The following is a 22,045-nucleotide window of genomic DNA, read 5'->3' as shown; positions in this document are numbered from 1 at the left end:
ACGTGATCCTGTCTGTGTCCTTATACCTGACTCTTGGTTTACCCTCTGGTCTGAATTGGATGCTGCCTCTGTGGTAACTTGGCCTGACTCCTGCTCTGACCACTAACTATGACTGTTCACAACTATCTGGGCTAGTGAATCTGCAGGACTGGAAACCTAACTCCTTGACTGTGCATTTAACAGGCACTTTCAAAAATCGGCACTGAGAGCTCTCTATTGAGTTCTAGATTTAACTAGTTACTAAAGGTCGATTTTTAGAAAGAAGAACTGTTCCTAATGCTTGCAAAACATCTGAAACGAGGCTTCCTGTGTGAAGCTCTATGTTTCCCAGTTTTTGAACCAGCAGATAAGGTTAATCATCATACTGGTCACAGGAACAGAGACACAGTTATCATCCACAAGAAGCTTGGTAAATCAGTGAGTATCTCCTCTCTCTGTCGCTCTCTCACTCTCTCTCTCTCTCATTCTCTCTCATATATACACACAATCTAAATGACAAGGTATAATAAGTTATTAAGAATTAATACCAATGATGGTGTAATTAAGCAAGGGATACAGCATTTCAGAACCACTTGAGCTGGAAACCAGATAGAAAACAAGACAGGAATTGAGCTAAATTAAACTAGTTGGGAATAAGGTGCTACCCAAAACCTTCAGGACAAACTGGAGAAGTCTTGTTGAAAAATTTCTGACAAACTTTATATTTTAAAAACAACTCTGGATTTTTATTTTGAAACTGTTTCTGGAAAACATTGATTTGAAGACAGCTGCATCTAAGAACATGAGCACACTAAACATAAAATCCTTAACATCTGATCTAAAGGGTACCAGTTTTATTGCATGACAGGAAATAAGCTTGCAACTCCTGTTGTTAATCGAGACTGACACAAGAAAATCCACATGCACTATGTTGAAGATGTACCAGTCAACATTTTATCACCATGTGGAAAGAGGTTCTCTTCTGCTTAGAGAGACTTAAATGTGGTGGCAGAAAAACTGCACTGGCTCGTGCAGTACAAATACTTGGTATAAGCTTTCATATAATGTGCTATTTTCAATTGCTAATTAGCTGTTGTTGTTAAACAGAATATAGGAGTGGTTCTCACCTTTTCTGATACTGAGATCCCCCTTTCCTATTTAGCAAAACAGGAAGAGTGGGGTGGTCATGACCTTCTGACATCTGGCTGTGAACCCCGGACTAGAGAAGTTCTGGGATCAAGTATTATTCTGCTTTTTGTATATATCATCCCATTGTGGCAGGTTTGTGACTGCAGGAATTATCGAATTCTCTGTCTGAATTGCTTCCAGTCTGATTTTCTTTGAACCAGTTATATGGGAGGAAGTAGAGTCAAGTAATTAAAGCACGGGACTGGCTGCTGGAGTGCTGAGTCCTGTCATCACCTCTGTCGTATTCTTGCTTGGTGACCTTGAAGAATTCACTTAATTGCTTTGTGCTCCAATTTCTCTGACTCACTGTGCTACAGTAGAACCTCAGAGTTCCAAACACTCGAGTCAACCCCACACCTCATTTGGAACTGGAAGTAGCAGCAAAGTTTTAAAAAAAAAGCAGCAAATACAGCACAGTTCTGTGTTAAACATGAGCTACTAAAAAGGAAAGTTTAAAAAGATTTGACAAGGTAAGGAAACGGTTTCTGATCTTGGTTTGTTTAATTAAGACAGTTAAAAGCAGCGTTCTTCTTCCTCTTCTTCATAGTAAAGTTTCAAAGCTGTATGAAGTCGATGTTCAGATGTAAACTTTTGAAAGAACAGCCATTACGTTTTGTTCAGAGTTACGAACATTTCAGTTATGAACTAGCTCCATTCTTGACATGTTCATAACGCTGAGGTTCTACTGACGTGAACTTTCATCAACGTTTGTACAGTGCTTCCACAGGCATTCTACTACAAAGGAGGAAATAGGGTATATGTCTTTTGCTGGATATGTATATGTGTAAATAGGACACTTTGCTGCCAAAACAATACATTTTTGAAAGATGGGTTTCAGATAGCATTTCAGCTATGTGTGAAATTAATGCTGCGAGGCCTTGCTATACTGAGAATTAATGGTCCACTTTTTAAAATGGGAAGCAACAATGTAAGGAAAAGCATGATTTTTTTTCTTATGAGCCTTTAAACCAACAATTTGTATTTAACAGCAAAAACGGGTCAGAAACTTGCAATTTTTGCTTTTAGTGAGGAATATAAAGCATCTGGGTCTGGGACTCCCCAAAGGGCAAAGACAGGTTTCATCCAGGTAGGGCCACACCTATACTTTTCCTGGCAAATGTGCTTATACCTAGAAAGCAGAGTAGTAATTTCAGCCTGCTCTGAACAGAAAGCAGTTCATACTTACTCCATTTCCTTTGGTTTTATTGGCATTACACTCCCCTCAAAAATATTGTTGTCTGCTGCACTATGACTTTAGAAAGCCACATCAGATCAATTTCAAAATGTCAGGGAATGTTCAAGGCTTCAATGGCCAGAGCCCTATTAGTTGGCAAGAATGGAGGGCAGGCAGACCCTGTAGCATGGGAGTGAAGGATATATTTAAATAAAGGAGAATTAGGGGGCACAAAATCCTTGGTGGGGGGGGGGGTGGATAGGAGGGTCTTGTCTGGGAAAGGGAGCATGGCACACAGAAGCCCTGGTAGGTGGGAAGGTGTGAATGGGAGGAAAGGGAGTTTGGCAAGCACATAGAACCCCTGGCAGAGGGAAATTTGTGGTGCTGTAGTGAGTCCTTGAAATGGAGGCGGATTGGCCAGGGCAGCCACCCTGGTCCCAACATTCAAGGATGCCAACTCAACAAGATATTTGTGTGAAGACACGTGTGCTTCATGGAGAGGCCCTGAACCTATTTATCTCCCTGCGCAACAAAATACTGCCAGTCCTGTAGATGGGAGGGTGGCACACAAAGAATTTCTGGACAGGGAACAGAGGGATGGGAGAAGCCCTTGATAGATGCAATTTACTTAGCCCATGCAAGCTGCAAAGTGCGCAACTCTCTAGTTGGTAATGTAAATGGAGTAAGAGAAAGGATAAATCCTTGCTTTCTCTACAAGGTTGCCTGGTCCTACGGTTTCCCTGCAGAGACTGACAGTGTTCCTTCTGCTCAGAGAGTCACTCCCTTAAATCCAGGGCAGAGGTAATGAGCCATGCCCGTTGGGACCACCATCTCTCTTCCAACGCCTGCAAAGAGGGTAGTTTAATATTTGATTTCATTTAGATATGGGGCGTACACAAACCCCACGCAAAAAGGCATCCATGCAACACTCTAGCTGCTCTTGGCAGACTTAAATTCAACAACATTTAAGAGGTGCTAAAAGTAAACTCTTCCTCTTCCCTCCAATCTCATCTAAATTATCAGTCACGTGAACATTACAGTTTAAATCCAAGAACCATAACACCTGTTTAAGGGGGACGGGCTCCAATAGTTTTACCAGCTTATCCATTGGAAAGGGGAAGCCTTGTGTTTGGAGTCTGAAAAGGGAAGGAAAACTTGGTGGGGGGGGGGGTGTTTTGTTCCATGATGCACTTGTACTACTATGGCTCTGTTCTCTAGCAATTATGCAACATTCATTCTCACTGATTACTATGAGACGGTTTTGACCAAATTGCCCTTGGGAGTTTATATCAACGTAGTTCCAAATGCAGCATGCTCCTTGAGCAATAATTTGAGATTTCATAACCAAATGAGTCAGGGCTGCAATTCTGAGTCCCTCTTACTTGAAGTGTCCCTAAATGCACAACTTGGAAAATATCTTCTAGTCATACAATACTATACTAAACCAAACAGACAGCGTGACTGTTAATTTTTCTATATTCAGTGTATGTCAAAATTTTAAAGAGAAACTGTGATCTTCTTGTTACCAATTAAGCTTATAAATCACTTTCAATCTTTGGAAACAGATGAATGTCCTACAGTAATAAGAGATAGGTTTGGAAAGAAATTGATGGATTGTACTGTTTCTTCTAGAGCCATCCTCAAAAAAATATTCCCAGACACTACCAAAGCTCTACAGTAAAACTCATTCACAGTAACTTCATTGTTGAAATTGATATCTAGTAGAGACAAGATACTAGAATTCAGAATAAATGAAAACGTTTATGGTTATGATGTGACCTTCTAATTGAAGCATCTCAGTGAAAGTGAATAAAGGAAGTGTGAAGCACATGTTCTGCTTTCTTTTAACAGCAAGCTCAAAATAATTTATAAAATAATGTGCACAAGAAACTCTTTTACCTGACAGAGGTGTTCCTTTTGAAGAGTTTACTGAAAATGAAGCATGCAAAATTAATACATTTACTGACAAGAATGAGTTACGTGAAGAATTTTGTACAATCAGAAGTCATTTTGTCTGCTGAAGTTCTAGACTGAACAAGCACTGCAAAGAAATACTTTGATTTTCAAGATAGATAACAAATTCAGTGGGAAGCAGAAACTTAAAGAATTTGAAAAAAATATGATCTTTCATATTTTGTTTTAGGTACTAAAGCATACACTGAAAAAGTATTTTTGTTAATTAATTCCACATGACAAGTTGATAGAGTGAATGCTTTAATTAGACTGAAGCCTAAACCATCTAATCACCTACCACGTGTACAGACAGGCTAGAGCAGTGGTCTCCAACCTTTTTAACTACAGGCAGTCCCTGAGTTACGCGGATCCGACTTATGTCGGATCCGCAGTTACGAACGGGGCCGTTCCTCTCCCTGGTCTCCAGCAGACCAGGGAGAGGAAGCAAAGCGGTGGAACACGTGGGCAGCGGACAGGGCTGTCCGCTGCCCACGCACTCCATGGCTTGGCTCTGCTTCCCCCCCCCCCCCCCGTCCCCCTGGTCTGCAGACCAGGGGGACGGGGGGGGGGCAAAGCAGAGCAAAGCAGAGCCAAACCGCGGAGCGCGCGGTCAGCTGACAGCTGTCAGCTGGCCACGTCCTCCGCGGCTTGGATCTGCTTTGCCCCCCCCCCCCCGTCCCCCTGGTCTGCAGACCAGGGGGACGGGGAGCAAAGCAGAGCAAAGCCACGGAGCCCGAGGGCAGCAGGACAGCCACGGTGCGTCTGGGCTGTCCCGCTGCCCCTGTGCTCCGTGGCTTTGCTCCGGACACCTGTGGTACAGCAGCTGGGGCGCTGCCAGTTGGTCCCGTAGCGCCGCTCTGGGCGCTACTGGACCAACCGGGCAGCACCCCAGCTGTTCTGCCCCAGGCGTCCTGATTCAGCCACTGCTGGTCAGTTTCAGCAGCGGCTGAATCAGGACGCCTGGGGCAGAGCAGCTGGGGTGCTGCTGGGTTGGTCCAGTAGCGCCGAGGAGCGGCGGCGCTACTGGACCAACCCAGCAGCACCCCAGCTGCTCTGCCCCAGGCATCCCCAAGTCAGCCGCTGCTGAAACTGACCAGTGGCTGACTACAGGAAGCCCCTGCCCCGGGCTTCCTGGAATCAGCCGCTGATCAGTTTCAGCAGCAGCTGACTTGGGGATGCCTGGGGTTCTTAAGTTGAATCTGTATGTAAGTCAGAACTGGCGTCCAGATTCAGCCGCTGTTGAAACTGATCAGTCGCCAGTTCCGACTTACATACAGATTCAACTTAAGAACAAACCTACAGTCCCTATCTTGTACGTAACCCGGGGACTGCCTGTACCAGATCACTTGTTCAATTTAAGTGCAATGTAAGATTTACTTCAAACCCAAATACCTTTCCCTGCTTGAGATGAGAGTGAAGGACAGTGTGTGTTTGTGAGAATGACACACACACCCAGGCTATGTGTAGAGTACTGAAAAAACTTCTTCCGAAGGAGATCATCCACACTACCAAAGTGCATTGAAAAAGTGATCTACTTTTTCGAAAGATAGCGTCCACGCGGAATGGACGCTATCTCGCATTTAAGCTGTGATTACTATGGATGGAGTGGCCACCAGAGCACCTGTACTTTTTCGTCTTTCCGCTTCTTTTTAACGAAAACCCTCTTCCCCATCCACACATGCCTTTTTCTGAAAGAGCTCTTTCAGAAAAAGGTTTCTTCCTCATACAAAGAGATTTACCAATTTCAGAAAACCCCCTCTGTTCTTTCAATTTTCTTTCAAAAGAACATGATTGCAGAGTGGACGTAATTGAAGTTTTTTCGGAAAAATGACCATAGTGTAGACATACTCCCAGGGTGTGAGAGTGACAGAGATTTGTATTGCTAAGCTCCATCCATCCCCTTTTCTCTGTGTGTGGCGATAGGCTACACAAGTGGGGGGAGGAGGGACACCCTGACATCAGTGTCCCCCCCTTCTTCCTCCCACACCCTGAGCAGCAAGCAGGAGGCTCCCGGGGGGCAGCTGCAAGGCGGAAGGTAGAAGCAGCAGGATAGTGGGTGGAGGGACAATTGAAGTGCCAGCACTTGATAGCTTGTCAGCCAAACCAGTCAGGATCACCTGTCAGAGGCTCCAGGATCTACCAATAGATCCCAACCTACTGGTTGGTGACCACTGGGGTAGAGACTGCAACAATACCAAGCAAAATTTGCTTGCATATGTGGAAAGATGGACTTTACCCCTAGCAAAAAATACCCTGCAGGCTTCCCCAATGGTTTTTAAACTGTAAGCAGGGGCTGAACTACTGCTTCCTATCAGCCAGCTAACAGGAGAGAGCTGTCCTGGGGGTGGGTATGCTCACTCAAATGGGTTAGCTGTGCAAGATAATTAACTGTTAACTGTTGATACGTGAATACAGCTCATGCCAGGATGGGGAAGGAATCCGGGGTGTGGTTATGTAAATCCAATTCAGCCAGGGCTGATGGAGGATCAGTTGTTAGAATGGAATGTGATGTATTTGGCCTGTTGTGGGGGTCACAAATCATGCTGCCCCTAATGTGGGAACTGTAAAATATGACACCAGTGCTTGCAGGAGAGACACCATCATTGTAAGAGGACTCGGGTGAACAATCATCCCCATTCCAGAGTTGAGTGAATGGAGTTGGGGGGGAGGGGAGGGAAGGGTTTTGAGCCCGGTGGTGTCATGCCTGCCATGTGTGAGCTGTAAGACTGGTTCAACCTGCCTTTTTCCCCTTTGGTCTAAGGATAGACCTAAAGCAGAGTCTATGAGGAGTCTTTTTGCTAGTCCAGTGGAAGCTGGACTCTCTTGCCAGCCTAGATGGTGGCTAAAGAGTTGATATCACTAAGGTTGTGTCTACATTGGCGCGATCTTGCGCCAAAGTGGCCGCTTTTGTGCAAAACCATGCTGCCTGTCTATACTGGCGGGGAGTTCTTGTGCAAGAACACTGACGTTCTAATGTGTGAAATCAGTGCTTCTTGAGCAAGAACTATGATGCTCCCACTCAGGAATAAGCCCTTTTGTGCAACTGTTCTTGCACAAGAAGCCAGTGTAGACAGGCAACATAAATTTCTTGCGCAAGAAAGCCTGATGGTTAAAATGGCCATCAGAGCTTTCTTGCGCAAGAGAGCGTCTACACTGGCACAGATGCTCTTGTGTAAAAGCACATCTCTTGCACAAAGGCACATGTCAGTGTAGATGCTCTCTTGATCAATTACTTTAACGCAAGAACTCTTGCATTAAAGACTATTTGCGCAAGATCATGCCAATGTAGACGTAGCCTAAGGGTATGGCTACACTACAAAGTTAATTTGAAATAACAGCCGTCAATAGTGTCTACACATGCAAACTGCTATTTCGGATTTAATTTGAAATAGTGGAGCGCTTATTTCGAATTTGGTAAACCTCATTCTATGAGGAGTAACACCAAATTCGAAACAGCTAATTCGAATTAAGTGCTGTGTAGACACTTAATTCGAAATAGGGGGCCTCCAGCCCTCCCAGGGAGCCCTGGTGGCCACTCTGGGCCAAACCAGGAAAAATCCTCCCCTCTTCCCTAGCCCCGGGGCCCATAAAGGGGTAGAGTCTGGCTACTGGGCACGTGCGAGCCAGAGGCCTGTATGCAGACAGACAGCCCTGACAACTGAGCACCCAGTGGCCAGACAATGAGCCGGGCAGCCAGCACCAGTCCAGTGTCCCCCACCCAGTCTCCTAGTGACCAGGGGCCAGCCAGGGGCCATAGACAGCACACGCCCGCCTGGACTGGTGCAAAGATCATGGACCTCATTGAGGTGTGGTGGGAGGCCCTCAATGTCCATGATCTCTGCACCAGTCAGAGGAATGCCACTGTCTATGGCCACATAGCGGCCATCATGGCCAGCAAGGGACACAGGTGCACCCAGGAGCAGGTGCGCCTGAAAATAGAGCTCAGGCAGGCGTACACCAGGGCCATCGGGACAGTGCTGCAGCAGGGGCTTCCACCTGCCCCTACTTCTCTGCCCTTTACTGAATCCTGGGGGGCGGGGTGGTCCACACCGGCCCAGGGGGCAGCGATCTGGGAGCTAAGGGCCATGACCCAGGCGTAGCAGAGGGGCTACCACCAGCTGTCTTGGCACTGGAGTCGGCAGGGTCATTCAGGGAGGCCATACCAGGTAAGTGCCAGCACTGTCCCCTGCCCGGGAGGGAGGCGGACCAGGGACCATGCACGTAGGCCATGCCTCCCATGGATCACGCAGCCACCTGTGCATGTGCCATGCCACCCTTGGGCAGGTGGCTCCAGCTGCGTGCCACACAGGGGACATGGCCCAATAGCCACATGTGTGGGTGAAGAGACCCGACACACTCCTGACCTCGGGGTGGGACACAGCAGGATGTCCTCCCTTCATACACCCCCTTTACACAGAGGAAGGGGACATCTCTCCTGGGGCCTCAGTTGCACTATACACAGCACAGGTGCATGGGTGCGGTCTCGGGACAGCTCCCACTCCCCGGCAGAGCTGGACACTGACCACTTCTCCACAGCCGCACCAGCTGCTCGTGAAGGGTGCACCACACCGCCCGGGACATGCTCCTGCACCCGTGGCCTCAGCAGGACCACCACCACGTGGCGGGGTACCGAGAGCAGCACCTGCAGGCCCCGTGAGCCCAGACCTGGATCATGGAACAGCAGGCGCAAGAAGAACGGGAGTTCCAGCAGGAGCTGCTTACCCATCTGTCACCATCTGCAGGCCCTGGTGCAGAGCGTGCTGCCCCGTGCCGGTCTCGCACCTGATGCCCCCCCAGCTACTGTTCCTCCTTCCACTCCTGCCCCTCCCACCTCTCCCTCCTCAACCTCCACACACCCCACCTTAAACTCTGCACCCTCCTCCCCAACCCCCTGGGGACGCTGAGGCCCCCTCCCCCACGGTGCTGGGGGGCAGTTGGCCCAGCGAGACCACCACCCCTGAGTGCTGAGCTTCCCCTCCCCCTTCTCCCCTTGCTTCCCCCTTCCAGCTCCCTCTTTCAAGTTTTCCCCCTCCCCTCTCCCACCCTCTCTTCTCCCCTCTCCCGCCACCGTTCCCAATCTCTCCAGAGTTTCACCCCCCCCCCGAGTTTTGTTAAATAAACAGAGTTTGTATTTTTGAGACAAAAGTGCATTTTATTTGACATCAGGAAGGGGGGGTTAGGGAAGGGTAAGTGGAAGGATGAGAGGGAGGAATGGGGCACAAACCCCCAGTGGGGCAGACCGGGGAGACTGTTAGCGCTCCTCAGGGTGGAAGCTCTCCCACAGGGCCCCCTGGATCCTGACAGCCCCTCGATGGTCGTCCCAGATGGCAGCCTGCAGACAGTGCATCCAGGCTGCTGGCAACGTGTCCACGAGACGCAGCAGAGTCCTCAGGGACAGGTCTGGTTCCACGTTGCAGAGTGCCGTGGTGCCCCGAGTGAGGGCAAGCAGAGCACTCCAAGACACAAATGCTTTGCTGTCCCTCAGCGAGGTAGATCAGCAAGCAGAGAAACCTGAGAACTGTCTGTCTAGGATGGGGGGTAGGGTCCCTTTACGCACAGACCTCGGATAGCCTGAGGCAGCAGCCCCACATGCTAAGTTCGACCCTGATGCCCTGCCGGCACTGGTTTCAGCCAGCCTTACCCTCGATTCAGGGTCCACTCAATGTGGACGCACTATTTCAAATTAGTTTTTGTGTATAGCTGCGTTATTTTGAATTAGCTTATTTCGAATTAGTTAATTAATTCAAAATAGCGCTGTAGTGTAGACATACCTTAAGAGCTGAAGTCACTGGTCTGTCCTGGAGCCAGACCCATTGCAGCCAGTGGAGCGGCTGGCAGGAATAACCAGCGGGCGGCCAGTAGGCGTGGTGGCAGGCGGAGCAAGCGGACCACAGGAGCAGCTCAAAGGTGGCACGGCCTCAGGCTCAATGAGTGGAGTCATCAGGGTGATGTGTCAGGGTCCGCACTGACTGGACAGAGCTGTAAGTGGAGTGTTTGAAGTGGGGTACGGAGAAAGTTTGGGAAAGTGAATGGAACCCTTACATTGTTGGATTGGTGAGCCTGAGTGGCAAAGGACATTGCTCAATCCCTTGGAGCTGGGATGGTTACTCGTGGAGGGTTATGAGCTCTGTTTGTGGTATTTTCCCAAGTTAATGCCCTGTGACTTCTCTCTCTCATTCATTAAAAGTTTATTTTCCACACACAGACTCTGTGCTTGCGAGTAGGGAAGATTTGCCTCTCAGATGCACCCAGGGATGTGTGAATTTCCCAGGCTACTGGGTGGGGGCTCGAGCTGGTTCTGTGTGAGATGAACCCCTAGATATTGAACCCAGCCCTGGCTGCTGCCGGCCCTACCCAGCAGAAGGGTTACAAAACATTATTTTCATTTGTTGGCCCCTAAAAAATTTCAAATGGAGGAAAATCTTAGCCATAGTCTGAGGACCATAGACTGAAAAACATCACTTTACTGCATGTATTTGTCTACTCACCCACCCTCGATTTACATATCTGATAGAAGCAGGTGTGGTTTAGCCTTGGAGACAGTGTTTGAGAGAAGGAGATTGATACAGGGCGTCTCTGCTATACATCCAAGATAAGTTCCAAAAAACATGAGTGGCTAGCAAAATGAGGTAAAGTGGGGATTTTTTTCCCCCAGGGCTGACTTCCATTTGCACAATTTTTTTGTGTGTGCGCCTTAAGAGCAGGGAAATAGGAGGATATATACCATGTTTTAGCATATATAACCTGCAGGTTATGCAAAGTTTTACAACCCCCCTCACGGGCTATACTCATCCGTGTGTCATACACTTTTTTTTACTGAAATTACAGGAGGACAAGACTGACTCTTCCTTGATAAAAGCAGCATGGGAATACCCTGAGACCTTCTTCCCTCTGTTGCATCTGTCCGAACATGGGTGGCTCTCCCTGAGACGGGGGGGTGCTGTGTTTAAGAACACAGCTCCTTTGCTCAGCTCCTGGCTCTGGTTGCCTGGGGCAGACAGCTCACCCCCGGGGGCAGCTCTCCCAGCTATGGGCAGGTGGGGAGGGTTGGAGACAGTGCGAGGGATAAGCCCAGCCACCTTCCCTTCCCATGCATCCTCCCAACAGTAGATGCTGGGCTGCGGCCATCTACTCTGCGCTTTGGCAGTTGTATCTGGAGCTCAAATGCTTCTATGCGACAGTCTCAGACCTTGATGCCTGAGTTAATTGTCCTCATTATCATTCATTAACAGTACCCACAGTTCATCTCCCACAGGCTATACACATGCGCGGGTTATCAAAGACTTTTTTTACACAATCAGGAAAAACTGTGGGTTTTGCACGGGTGCGGGTAATAAACGTGCGCGGGTTATATACACTAATTTATGGTAATGCATCAGTTCCTACAAGCATCAATGATAGTAGTGTGGAGCCGATGTATACCAGGATGAATTATAGCAGGGACACCCTGTACTAGCATGTCAGAGGGGTAGCCATGTTAGTCTGTAACTTTAAAAACAACGAGCAGTCCTGTGCCACCTTAGAAACTAACAAAGATATAGGATCATGAATTTTTTGTGGGTAAAATCCACTTCATCAGATGAGCTGGAGTGGAAATAGCAGAAACCAAGGTACTTATAAAAGCAAAAGCAGTTACCTGTCTATTGTAAGACCTGGGTTAATGAAGCTAATTAAGTAGACTGGATGTGTCTCATTCATAGCTTTTGATGTGAAAATGCAAATGTCAAAGGCAAAGCTTTGCTTTTGTCAAAACTTCCTCAGAAAACTCACCCTCTGAATCTCTACCGTTTGAAGATTACACAATCCAGAGAAGGGGAACTATCACCCACAGGATCTCACAACAGAGCTATCTTTAAGCACAAGAGGCTGAGACACATTCCTCAGAGATGAACATTATCTTCCTTACAAAACAGGGTTTTCACTTAATGAAACTTTTCAGCCCGATTTTAAAATTGGTGTTGGAGGATAAATATTTGATTCCCCCCTTCCTCTTTACTTCTCAATGGTTTATCACTTTTTTTATGGCACATAGGTTCTGGCTAATCTGCATACGTCAGTAGAGTATCTTCTGTAGACAACCCTGACAGACTTTAAAGTCAGAGTGACTGTACACAAAATATAACAAAATCCTGAGGCAGAAAATTGCATTGTGAATTAGGGAACACCTTTGCTTGATCTTGATACAAGGTGGGTTTGAAAATATCTTTTATTGAACCAACTTCTGTTGGTGAGAAAGTGCAGCTTTGGAACTTACACCGAGTTCTTCAGCTCTGTCTCTCTAATATCCTGGGACTGACTTGGCTAGAATAACACTGCATACAAGAACTGTTGACAACAGCATTCTAAATGCAGAATGTTTAATTAATCACTTTTGGTTTGTTTCAGCTTTTTGTACTACATTGGGTATTACAGTTGTTCCCATAAGTGATAAGCCACATGAAACTGCTATCCATTAGCCTCTCCACTCATTGGCTACATCTACATTGTAGCCTTCTTGCGGAAAAGCATATGCAAATGAAGCATGGCGTGGAATATCGCTGCGCTTCATCTGCATAAGTAATGCGCTCCCACGTTTGTGCAACAGGCTTTTGTGCAAAAACAAGCTGTGTAGACAGCTCCTTTTTGCGTAAAAACTCTTTCTTGCACAAGAGTCGTTTTTCCAAAACCACTGCTCGTTTTTGTGCAAAAGCCTCTTGAGCAAAAACGGGTGCTCATTACTTATGCAAATGAATCGCGGAGATATTCCATGCTGTGCTTCATTTGTGTATGCTTTTCCGCAAGAAGTCTACAGTGTAGATTTAGCCATTGAGAGGAAAAAAGCCAGATTCTGCTGCAATTGTGGAAAGCCAGGCGCTATGGTAGAGTTTAGCACAAAAAGCTACAAGAGAAGTAGCTCCTCTTCATTTGGTGGAAGTATATAGATCACTGAAGTTAATGCACAGGCTCCTATAGACTTCATTAGGCTTCAGCTCAGAACCTTAGGTCTGTTAATGAGCCATTCAGTGCTCTGGATTGTCCAGTCCCGCATTTCTATAGGGAAGCAGTAGAAGATGCTTTACAATGGTGGAGTCTCAAAACTTATTCCCACCTCTTATCTCAGGCTGCTGGTGAATGCTTGGAGAATCATCCAGCCCTTTGAAACTCATCAGCCAGCCTTCAATAGCAATTAAGGAGACAGATGTTTGAGGTGATTATTCCACATCCTCATTTATGACTGCAGTTGGTTGGGGGGAGGAGGAGATCAAAGGGGTGAAGGAATTCTTTAAAAAAAAATAGGTAAGAAAATATTGGAATATACTAATTGAAGGGAGGGGCGTGTCATAACTTTTGCTCACCAAGGACTGTTTGCCCACAAATCTTTGAAAATCACCTACTATTAGTGAATCTGTCCCTCAGGGAACCCTCAAAATTTACCATTTTGTCTTGCCAGCAAATTCAGTCATAAATGTTCTTCAAAAATCACTTAGCTATGAGCACCTTGGAAATGCATCTCATCAGCATGCTCAGGAACTAACACTAATGAAAACCCAGTTCTCCTGTTCTTGCATGGTAGGCTAGCTCTGCGGTAAGCAATCTGAATGGATCCATTTCACACAGAATGATCCTGGATTTCACATTATGAAGATCAATTGTAAAGTTTCATGAGAATTGGGCCCAATGGGGCTTCTGAAATAAAATGATCTGTTCATTTTTTGAGGAAGAACGGCTCTTGCACAAAGGGGGGGGTTTGCACAAAAAGGCGCTGTCTACACAGAGCTTTTTTGTGCAAAAACCTCTTGTGCAAAAGCAAAAGGAAGAAGAAATGCAAACGAGAGTGCTGCATATGGAAATGAGCTCTCCATTTGTATTTTCTCTTCTGCAAAAGGTTTGTAGAGTAGACATAGCCCTTGTGTATTGGGGACATCTTTAAAGCTGGTAAGAGCCAGGGTGTGGCTGACTGGCTGCAGCACAAGCAGAAACATATGCATGACTTACATGCTGATGACTGTGAGCAGTCTAGTTCAATGGCTATTGAAAAGGGTACCCCAGTTTACAGGACAGAGGTGACACAGCTACTCATTAGTCTGGATTGTGCCCCAGTAGGCCACAGACCTGTCCTAGGGCTCTGAGTTCTATGAGCCTGTGACAAGGTTCGATTCACTGCCGCAGTGCCTCCTCCTGGCACTCCTGGGAATTAGCTCTAATCACCACTGCGCCCATCTCTGGTGATGGCAGCAAGGCATCACCGTCTCCGGGTATGTCTACACTACCCCGCTAGTTCGAACTAGCGGGGGTAATGTAGTCATCCGCAGTTGCAAATGAAGCCCGGGATTTGAATTTCCCGGGCTTCATTTGCATGAAGCCGGCCGGCGCCATTTTTAAATGCCAGCTAGTTTGGACCCCGTGCCACGTGGCTACACACGGCACGGAGTAGCTAGTTCGGATTAGAAGCCTAATCCGAACTAGCTAGTCCGTGCCGCGTGTAGCCACGCGGCACAGGGTCCGAACTAGCCGGCATTTAAAAATGGCGCCGGCCGGCTTCATGCAAATGAAGCCCGGGAAATTCAAATCCCGGGCTTCATTTGCAACTGCGGATGACTACATTACCCCCGCTAGTTCGAACTAGCGGGGTAGTGTAGACATACCTCCTAGATCTGTGTCGCTCCAAGGACCACGGCATCCTCTTCAGGTGCGCCCTCTGGTTGTGCCACACTTTGTGCTCCCCGCCTTCTGGAGGAATGTTGCAGTTCCTTAGTCCAACCACTTCCTCAGCAGCAAGGGAGACAGAAGGAGTCCTGGGCCCACCCTCTGTCCTGGGTCCTGGCCCAGGGACCCTATAGATGGTTGCCACTAGCAAGTGTCCTCTGACTCTTCCCAGTACCTTTCCTGGGCCACTTCCCTGCAGCACAAACACTCTCTTTGCACTTGCCTCAGGGCCTCTGCCTGCAGGTTCCTTCAGCCTGCCAAGAGCTGCCTTAAGCGACCTGGTCCCTGTCTGCAGCACTGCTCTGTCCTGTTTGCTTGCTACCCATTGCAGGCAAGACAGCCAGTGCGCCTTCCCCCTGAAGTTCTATAAGCTGCTCGGCACTGCAGCTCTTCTTATATGGGCCTATCTCGCCCCTGATTGGCTGCTCTTATAAGGCCTTCTGTGATTTGCTGGCTCCTCCACAGCCTTGCTGAGGCTCTATTAACACTCTATGGGCCAGTGGGGTTGATGCCCCATTACATTGTGGCTGAGTACATTATCTAACAAATAGCCTTCATTTTGGCATTCCTTAACTTTATAGAGCAAGATTTTATAGCCTTAATGTTTCTTTAATGCAGGCTTTATTTGTAAGTAATATATTTTTAAGCAGGCCAGGCAAACCAGAAGCTGTACAATGTTTAACCATCAGGGAGACAATGACATGAATAAAGCACTTAATGAAGAGTTCCTCTTTTTGATGGATACCACATCAACATGGTGCCACAGAACATCACTAGGGAACTGTCCAGCAACGCATCCTCTGAAACTATGCGGCCGAGAGGCTGATCCCAGCCTAGCCAGGAACAATAAAACAAAACTAGTGCCACCAAGAGTTTTCTGTACTTTACGCTTCCAATGTACTCATACATGAGGGCTGTGTCTACACTGGCCACTTATTCTGGAAAATCAGCCGCTTTTCCAGAATAACTTGCCAGCTGTCTACACTGGCCCCTTGAATTTCCGGAAAAGCACTGACGAGCTACTGTAAAATCATCAGTGCTTTTCCGGAAAAACTATATTGCTCCCATTCGGGCAAAAGTCATTTTCCAGAAAACTGTTCCAGAAAAGGGCCAGTGTAGACAGCACAGATTTCTTTTCCGCAAAAAAGCCCTGATCGCGAAAATGACGATTGGGGCTTTTTTGCGGAAAAGCGCGTCTACATTGGCACAGATGCTTTTCCGGAAAAAGTGCTTTTCCGGAAAAGCATCCTGCTAATGTAGACACGCTTTTTCCGGAAATACTTATAACCGAAAACTGTTCCGTTTTAAGCATTTCCGGAAAAGGGGGCCAGTGTAGACGTAGCCGAGGTGGCAAATATCACACCTAAAACTTTTATTCTATTTCAAATATACCAAGCTCCCTCAAAACACTACAATTTACAAGAGTGCTGTTACTAGGCAAGAATGTATGTCACCTCTGCTCACTCATGAAAGGCAACTCAATATTTGCAATTTTTTAATTTATTTCCTGTAAATATTTGCATAGGTTCGGCTTGCAAGAATGTTTGCAGAAACTCTTGCAGATCTACCCACACTACAATGCACTCTGGAAAGGAATTAGTCAAATCCTTCTGTTTAGGAAAAAAGCAGAAGAAACAATATCATAGGATTTAGGTGACCAATTGCAGAGTACAAATACTTAATTTAAAATCATGAATATTCAAAGCTATACTTGTGAATAATTAATGAGAAATCCATAAGCTGCAATAGTTTATATAAAATCTTTGAATATTTTTCAGTGAGTAACATTTTTAAATAGCGAAGCTTGTTCATAGATAATTTGCAGATAGCTGCTTAACATTTTCCTAGTTTTGGTATAATTTACAGAAAATGTCTATTAAATCATTAACTCCAACCAACTTTCATACCCTAGATAGTAGGCATGTCTGATACTGAACAAATAACTCATTAGAGTTGAGGCACAGGGCCACAACTCAAGTGGATCATTTTAACTTCAATATTAAATGTCAGCAGAATACGGTAACTAGAAAAAAGATAATCAGTACTAACCATGGATATATTCAAAAATATATTTTTAAATAAAAGATTTCAAATAAAACAACATAATGGAGAAGATTGTGATTTCTAAATAATTAGGTGCTATTCAGGGAGGAGTTCGAATACCAGGTTATATATTGTAAAATTTCTATCAGGTTAGAAGCTGACAACAATGTCATGAATATTGCTTGGGTAGTAGAGAACAATGCTCTGTTTTTATTCGCCCATCAATATATACCATGAACATCTTTCATTGTTTGGATTTGGTCTAAATTGCAAAAGAGGTTAAACTTGCCATTTCATCTCTCAGCATAGATTCTGTGGCCAGGTTGTCTAATCTCCTCTTCCACGTTTTCCCAGTTAGCAGGTAAACCAGCCATTTGTTGTATATGTATATAAGAAGATTATAATTAAAAATAGGAACAAAAGAGCCTGATTCTCATTTACCTCAAGATCACTTGGCATTGCTCTGATGATGTAAATGGTCCTTCAAGTTAAAATAAATTCTATTTATACTCATTTTCTTCAAGGCTCCTTTGCATGACTACAACAGTTTAAAGTGGCCTTGAGATAAATGAGAATCAGGCCTAAAGACAAAAAGGAACCATTTTCTTAATTAAAGAGTACACACCTTGTTCTTGTTTTCACAAGGGCCCCTTTAATTCATTCTGATCATATAAAGTGTCCTAAAATACTGCTATTAAGGCTACTTTACATTGCCATATTGGAGTAAACGGGCCCTTGTACCAGTCTGGGTTTTTTTTTTTCAGAGCCAATGAAAACCAGACGTGGAAGCACTTTTACATGAGAAATTTAGGAGCTCGTTAAAAGAATAAGAATTAGAAGTAGACAAATAATTTTCAACAAATAATGAAGATTGTAAATGTTGCCTGTGCCTTCTTAGATGCTCTCTGCCCATAGCCTACCAATACATACCCACTCATGGCTTATTGGTATGGGGCGGGCTAATGCCATCTGAATGTCCTTTGGCAAACTGAAAAAGCTTTAAGGGTGTGACTACACAGCAATGTTATTTTGGAATAACACTAGCTATTCCAAAATAACATATTGCACATCTGTACAGCAAGCCTGTTATTTCAAAATAAATTTGAAATAATGGGCCTCTTACTCTGACTTCTGTAAACCTCATTGTATAAGGAGTAAAGGAAGTTGGGGGAAGAGTGCTCTATTTTGAAATAAGTGCAGTGTAGATATGTCCAAATTTGAAATAAGCTATTTTGACTTAAACTAAGCAACTAGCATAGCTCAACTTGCATAGCTTATTTCGAGTTTAGCCCTGCTGTGTAGATATATCCTAACTGTGCTCTCTCTTCTGTTGCTCTCTTTTTGACTGATTCAAACACTTATTTAAAGCACACTTACTAGCAATGCAGTTCTGAACTAGCCGCCCCAGCTATTAGTCACCAATTAGCTTTCATGTGTGTTATGGCCCTGACATGGTTTACTGAAGACAAACACTAATTGTACAAATAGGAAACAATATTAAGAGTGCTCAAACAAGTTAATTCTAAATTCTTTTGCTAATAAGACCTGCAATTTTGTTTTTACATTTTACCATCAGCAATTGTTATCTTGCTTACAGCAAAGGGTATTTGAAAGTGACAATCAAGAAGCACAGTACATGCTAATGACTTGTATGAACATATAATTATATAATACAATGAATTTCATTCCTGTGTTTCACTGTCATACTATGTAGTACCCTGTAAATAATCACCCATTCCTTCATTCTTAGGCCATTGTCAGATGGATACTTCTGCCAGCGAACCAGAGATGGAGATACCAACAACAACATATAGCTATGATGAAGATGACACAGTACCATGCCAAAAAGCTGATGTTAATCGATTTGCATCCCAGTTTCTGCCACCACTGTACTCCTTGGTGCTGATATTTGGCCTGGTGGGCAACGCACTAGTTTTGCTGATCCTGATAAAATACAAGAGGCTGAAAAGCATGACTGACATCTATCTGCTGAATCTGGCAATTTCCGATTTGCTCTTCGTTCTTTCCCTACCATTTTGGGCTTACTATGCAGCACACGAGTGGGTTTTTGGAAATGCAATGTGTAAAATTCTTTCAGGGGTCTATTATGCTGGCTTCTACAGTGGGATGTTTTTCATAATACTTTTGACAGTCGATAGATATCTGGCAATTGTCCATGCAGTGTTTGCTTTAAAAGCTAGGACAGTTACTTATGGCATTCTCACAAGTGTTGTCCTTTGGGGTGTAACATTATTAGCTTCTCTTCCAGGGTTAATATTTCACAGTATTCAAAAGGAAGGTACTCGTTGGACCTGCAGCCCTCATTATCCATCAGGTTATGAAAGAGAATGGAAGCAATTCCTGATATTAAAGATGAATATCCTGGGACTTTTCATTCCACTGGTCATTATGATCTTCTGCTATGCAGCAATTATAAAAACATTATTGAGATGTAGGAATGAGAAAAAACACAAGGCAGTCAGACTTATTTTTGTCATAATGGTTGTTTATTTTATCTTCTGGGCACCATATAACATTGCTGTTCTCATGTACACTTTTCAAGAGTCACTTTCCATGAACAACTGTGAAAGCAGTGGTCAGCTGGAGTTAGCAATCCAAGTGTCAGAAGCCATTGCAATGTTCCACTGTTGTATCAACCCCGTGATCTATGCCTTCGTTGGTGAAAAGTTTAGGAAATATCTTTATAATTGTTCCCAAAAATACATTGCAGTCTACCTCTGCAAACACTGTCCTGCTCTTCGTAGTGTTAAATTAGAACCGGTTGTCTCAACATACACTCCATCCACTGCAGAGCAGGACATCTCTGCAGGTTTGTAAAGTGCATTAGAAATGTAGCCAGTAAAAGTTTCATCCTCCTTTTAATTTAAAATGTTGTGGAAGTAATCAAAATTCAAGTGGGCATTACCATTAAAAATTATAGAGGTACCAGTCACAGTAGCTAATTTTTTGTGTGTGTGGCACTGCAATATTTCTCATTCTCTGCCCAGAGAAGACTACCAACTTCACAGTAAGTGAAGTACCATCTTTTGAATGAGCATCCTCTTCAACATGGAATTCAATGCAGTAAGATTTTGTTCTCTAGAAGTTGGCTAAGGAACAAAGTGTAAACATGATTGTCACTGCGCCCCCTTGCTTTATGAAAATTGAACATGCATAACTCAGAACTGCTTTACGCAAAATAGATCTTGTAACACATTTTAAAGTTACAATCTGTTGAATTTGTATGTCCTGTTTTTGTGTATGTATCATTCTTGTAGGAGAAGTTAGAAATATGAAGTGTGAATCTGGTTTTAATTCTAAATGTGCTAATGAGGGTTATAAGTGATACTTCAGGATCTCAATGGCTCAGTAGTCAAATCAATGACCCATGAATGATTTTTATTTTTCCTATAAACTCAAACTATGGTTGGTCGTAATATTGGTACTGGAATCCATCTTGGGTCAAGTACTTTTCCACCCTGGGGGAAAGTCTATTTAAGGAAGGGAAAGCAATTAGGTCTTTTTCTTCAGCTGGCCTTTGGAAACTGCCTCGCTCACCCTAAGGAAATACACATGCAGAAACCTGAAAACAAAGAACTCTAAAGAACTCTGAAAAGCTGTAGACCCAGTGACCCAGAGTAAAGATCAACTCTGACTTGAAGCATTTTACCTTAAATAAGAACAACTGCTTAGGGTAAGAATTTGCATGTAACAAGTTTCTTAGTGGATTAGAATTAGTTGGTGTCTTTTATGTTTAATTTAATTTAGTAACTTACTTTGATCTGTCTATTTCACTTGCAATCACTTAAATCCTACTTTTTATACTTAATAAAAACACTTTTGTTTATTATCCAGCCCAATGTAAATAATTGTTACCGGGTGGGGGACAGGAAGCAACTACTGTGCATGACTCTCTTTCATTGTTAAGAGGGTGAACATATTTATGATCTTTCTCTGTGTATAACTTTTAGGGTATGTCTATACCAGCCACCCTAGTTTGAACTAGGGTGGCTAATGTAGTCATTCAAACTTGCAAATGAAGCCCGGGATTTAAATATCCCGGGCTTTATTTGCATGTTCCCGGGCGCCGCCATTTTTAAATGCCCCGTAGTTCGAACTACCTGCCCGCAGCTACACGCGGCATGGGCTAGGTAGTTCGAATTAAAGCTCCTAATTCGAACTACCGTTACTCCTCCTGCAATGAGGACGAGGGTGGCAGTGTAGGGTACCATACATAGGGTAAAATGGATTTATTTGGCGGTTTTGTCCTCTTTTGGGGGCTGTGTTCCTGGGTGCTGTCAGTGGCCTTATAGCTGAGCTCTCCCAAAGATGAACTGGTTCAGTGTCTGTGTTGCTCTGCAGGGGCTGGTCACCCACCCAAACTCTGTGCTTTGGCTGGGGAAGACCAGAGCTTCTGGACCAGCAAAACAGGATGGTGGGGAATCCCAGAGGGCAGAAAGGCAGTGGGTTGATCAGCGCAACAGGGAGCATGTAAGACCCTAAAGCTTTGGGGAACTTGTTCTGTTGTAGTCATGCTGTAAATAAAGAATGTGGTATAGAATTTGCCATGAGTTCTTTGCAAGGACTGTGTGAGTAAGGAGTTCAGGTTAAGGGAACCCTACCCTGTGACAGCTTCTCAACTCAGCCTCCTTTTTTTGTGACTACAATTCTGAAGGTAACTGCACACATGTCAAGTTGTTAGAAATCTATAGGCTATTAATTGCAGTAAAAAATTGCACCTGGAAAACAGGATTTAGCTTCTGAAACAATAGCTTCCTGAGAGAGCTAATGAGAGGCTTCTCTGGGCCTGGTGGGGGAGCTGGCTCTGGGTCTTCAGGAAGGGAGGAGCTTTGGGCAGAAGGGCTACGTCTACATTGGCATGATTTTGCGTAAGAACTCTTTTGAGAAGAGTTCCTGTGCAAAAACTCTTCCAGAAGAGAGCGTCTACACTGGCATGTGCTTTTGCACAAGAGCATCCATGTCAATGTAGATGCTTTGCTCAAGAAAGCTCTGATGGCCATT

At 44.9% G+C, this 22,045-nt stretch overlaps 1 protein-coding gene across 2 annotated transcripts; it reads left to right on the top strand.

Annotated features, from left to right (window-relative positions):
* Positions 1–307: 307 nt before the first annotated feature.
* On the top strand, positions 308–20,889 carry LOC102460133 (C-C chemokine receptor type 5-like). Of its 2 annotated transcripts, none has more exons than XM_075921896.2 (2): positions 308–417; positions 18,774–20,888. In XM_075921896.2, exon 2 carries the CDS (start codon positions 18,785–18,787, stop codon positions 19,859–19,861), a length of 1,077 nt encoding a protein of 358 aa, XP_075778011.1. In that variant the 5' UTR covers positions 308–417; positions 18,774–18,784; the 3' UTR covers positions 19,862–20,888. The 2 variants fall into 2 exon arrangements, with proteins under 2 accessions (XP_075778011.1, XP_089632712.1); XM_089776586.1 differs by lacking the exon at positions 308–417 and adding an exon at positions 467–1,637 and having other exon boundaries at positions 18,774–20,889.
* The last annotated feature ends 1,156 nt before the right edge of the window (positions 20,890–22,045 follow it).

The sequence above is a fragment of the Pelodiscus sinensis genome, chromosome 2 (genome assembly GCF_052426305.1).
Source record: "Pelodiscus sinensis isolate ZL-2025 chromosome 2, ASM5242630v1, whole genome shotgun sequence".
Classification (NCBI taxonomy): domain Eukaryota; kingdom Metazoa; phylum Chordata; order Testudines; family Trionychidae; genus Pelodiscus; species Pelodiscus sinensis.
The sequence above is the reverse complement of the archived record's forward strand: the minus strand, read 5'-3'. Positions and strand labels throughout refer to the sequence as shown.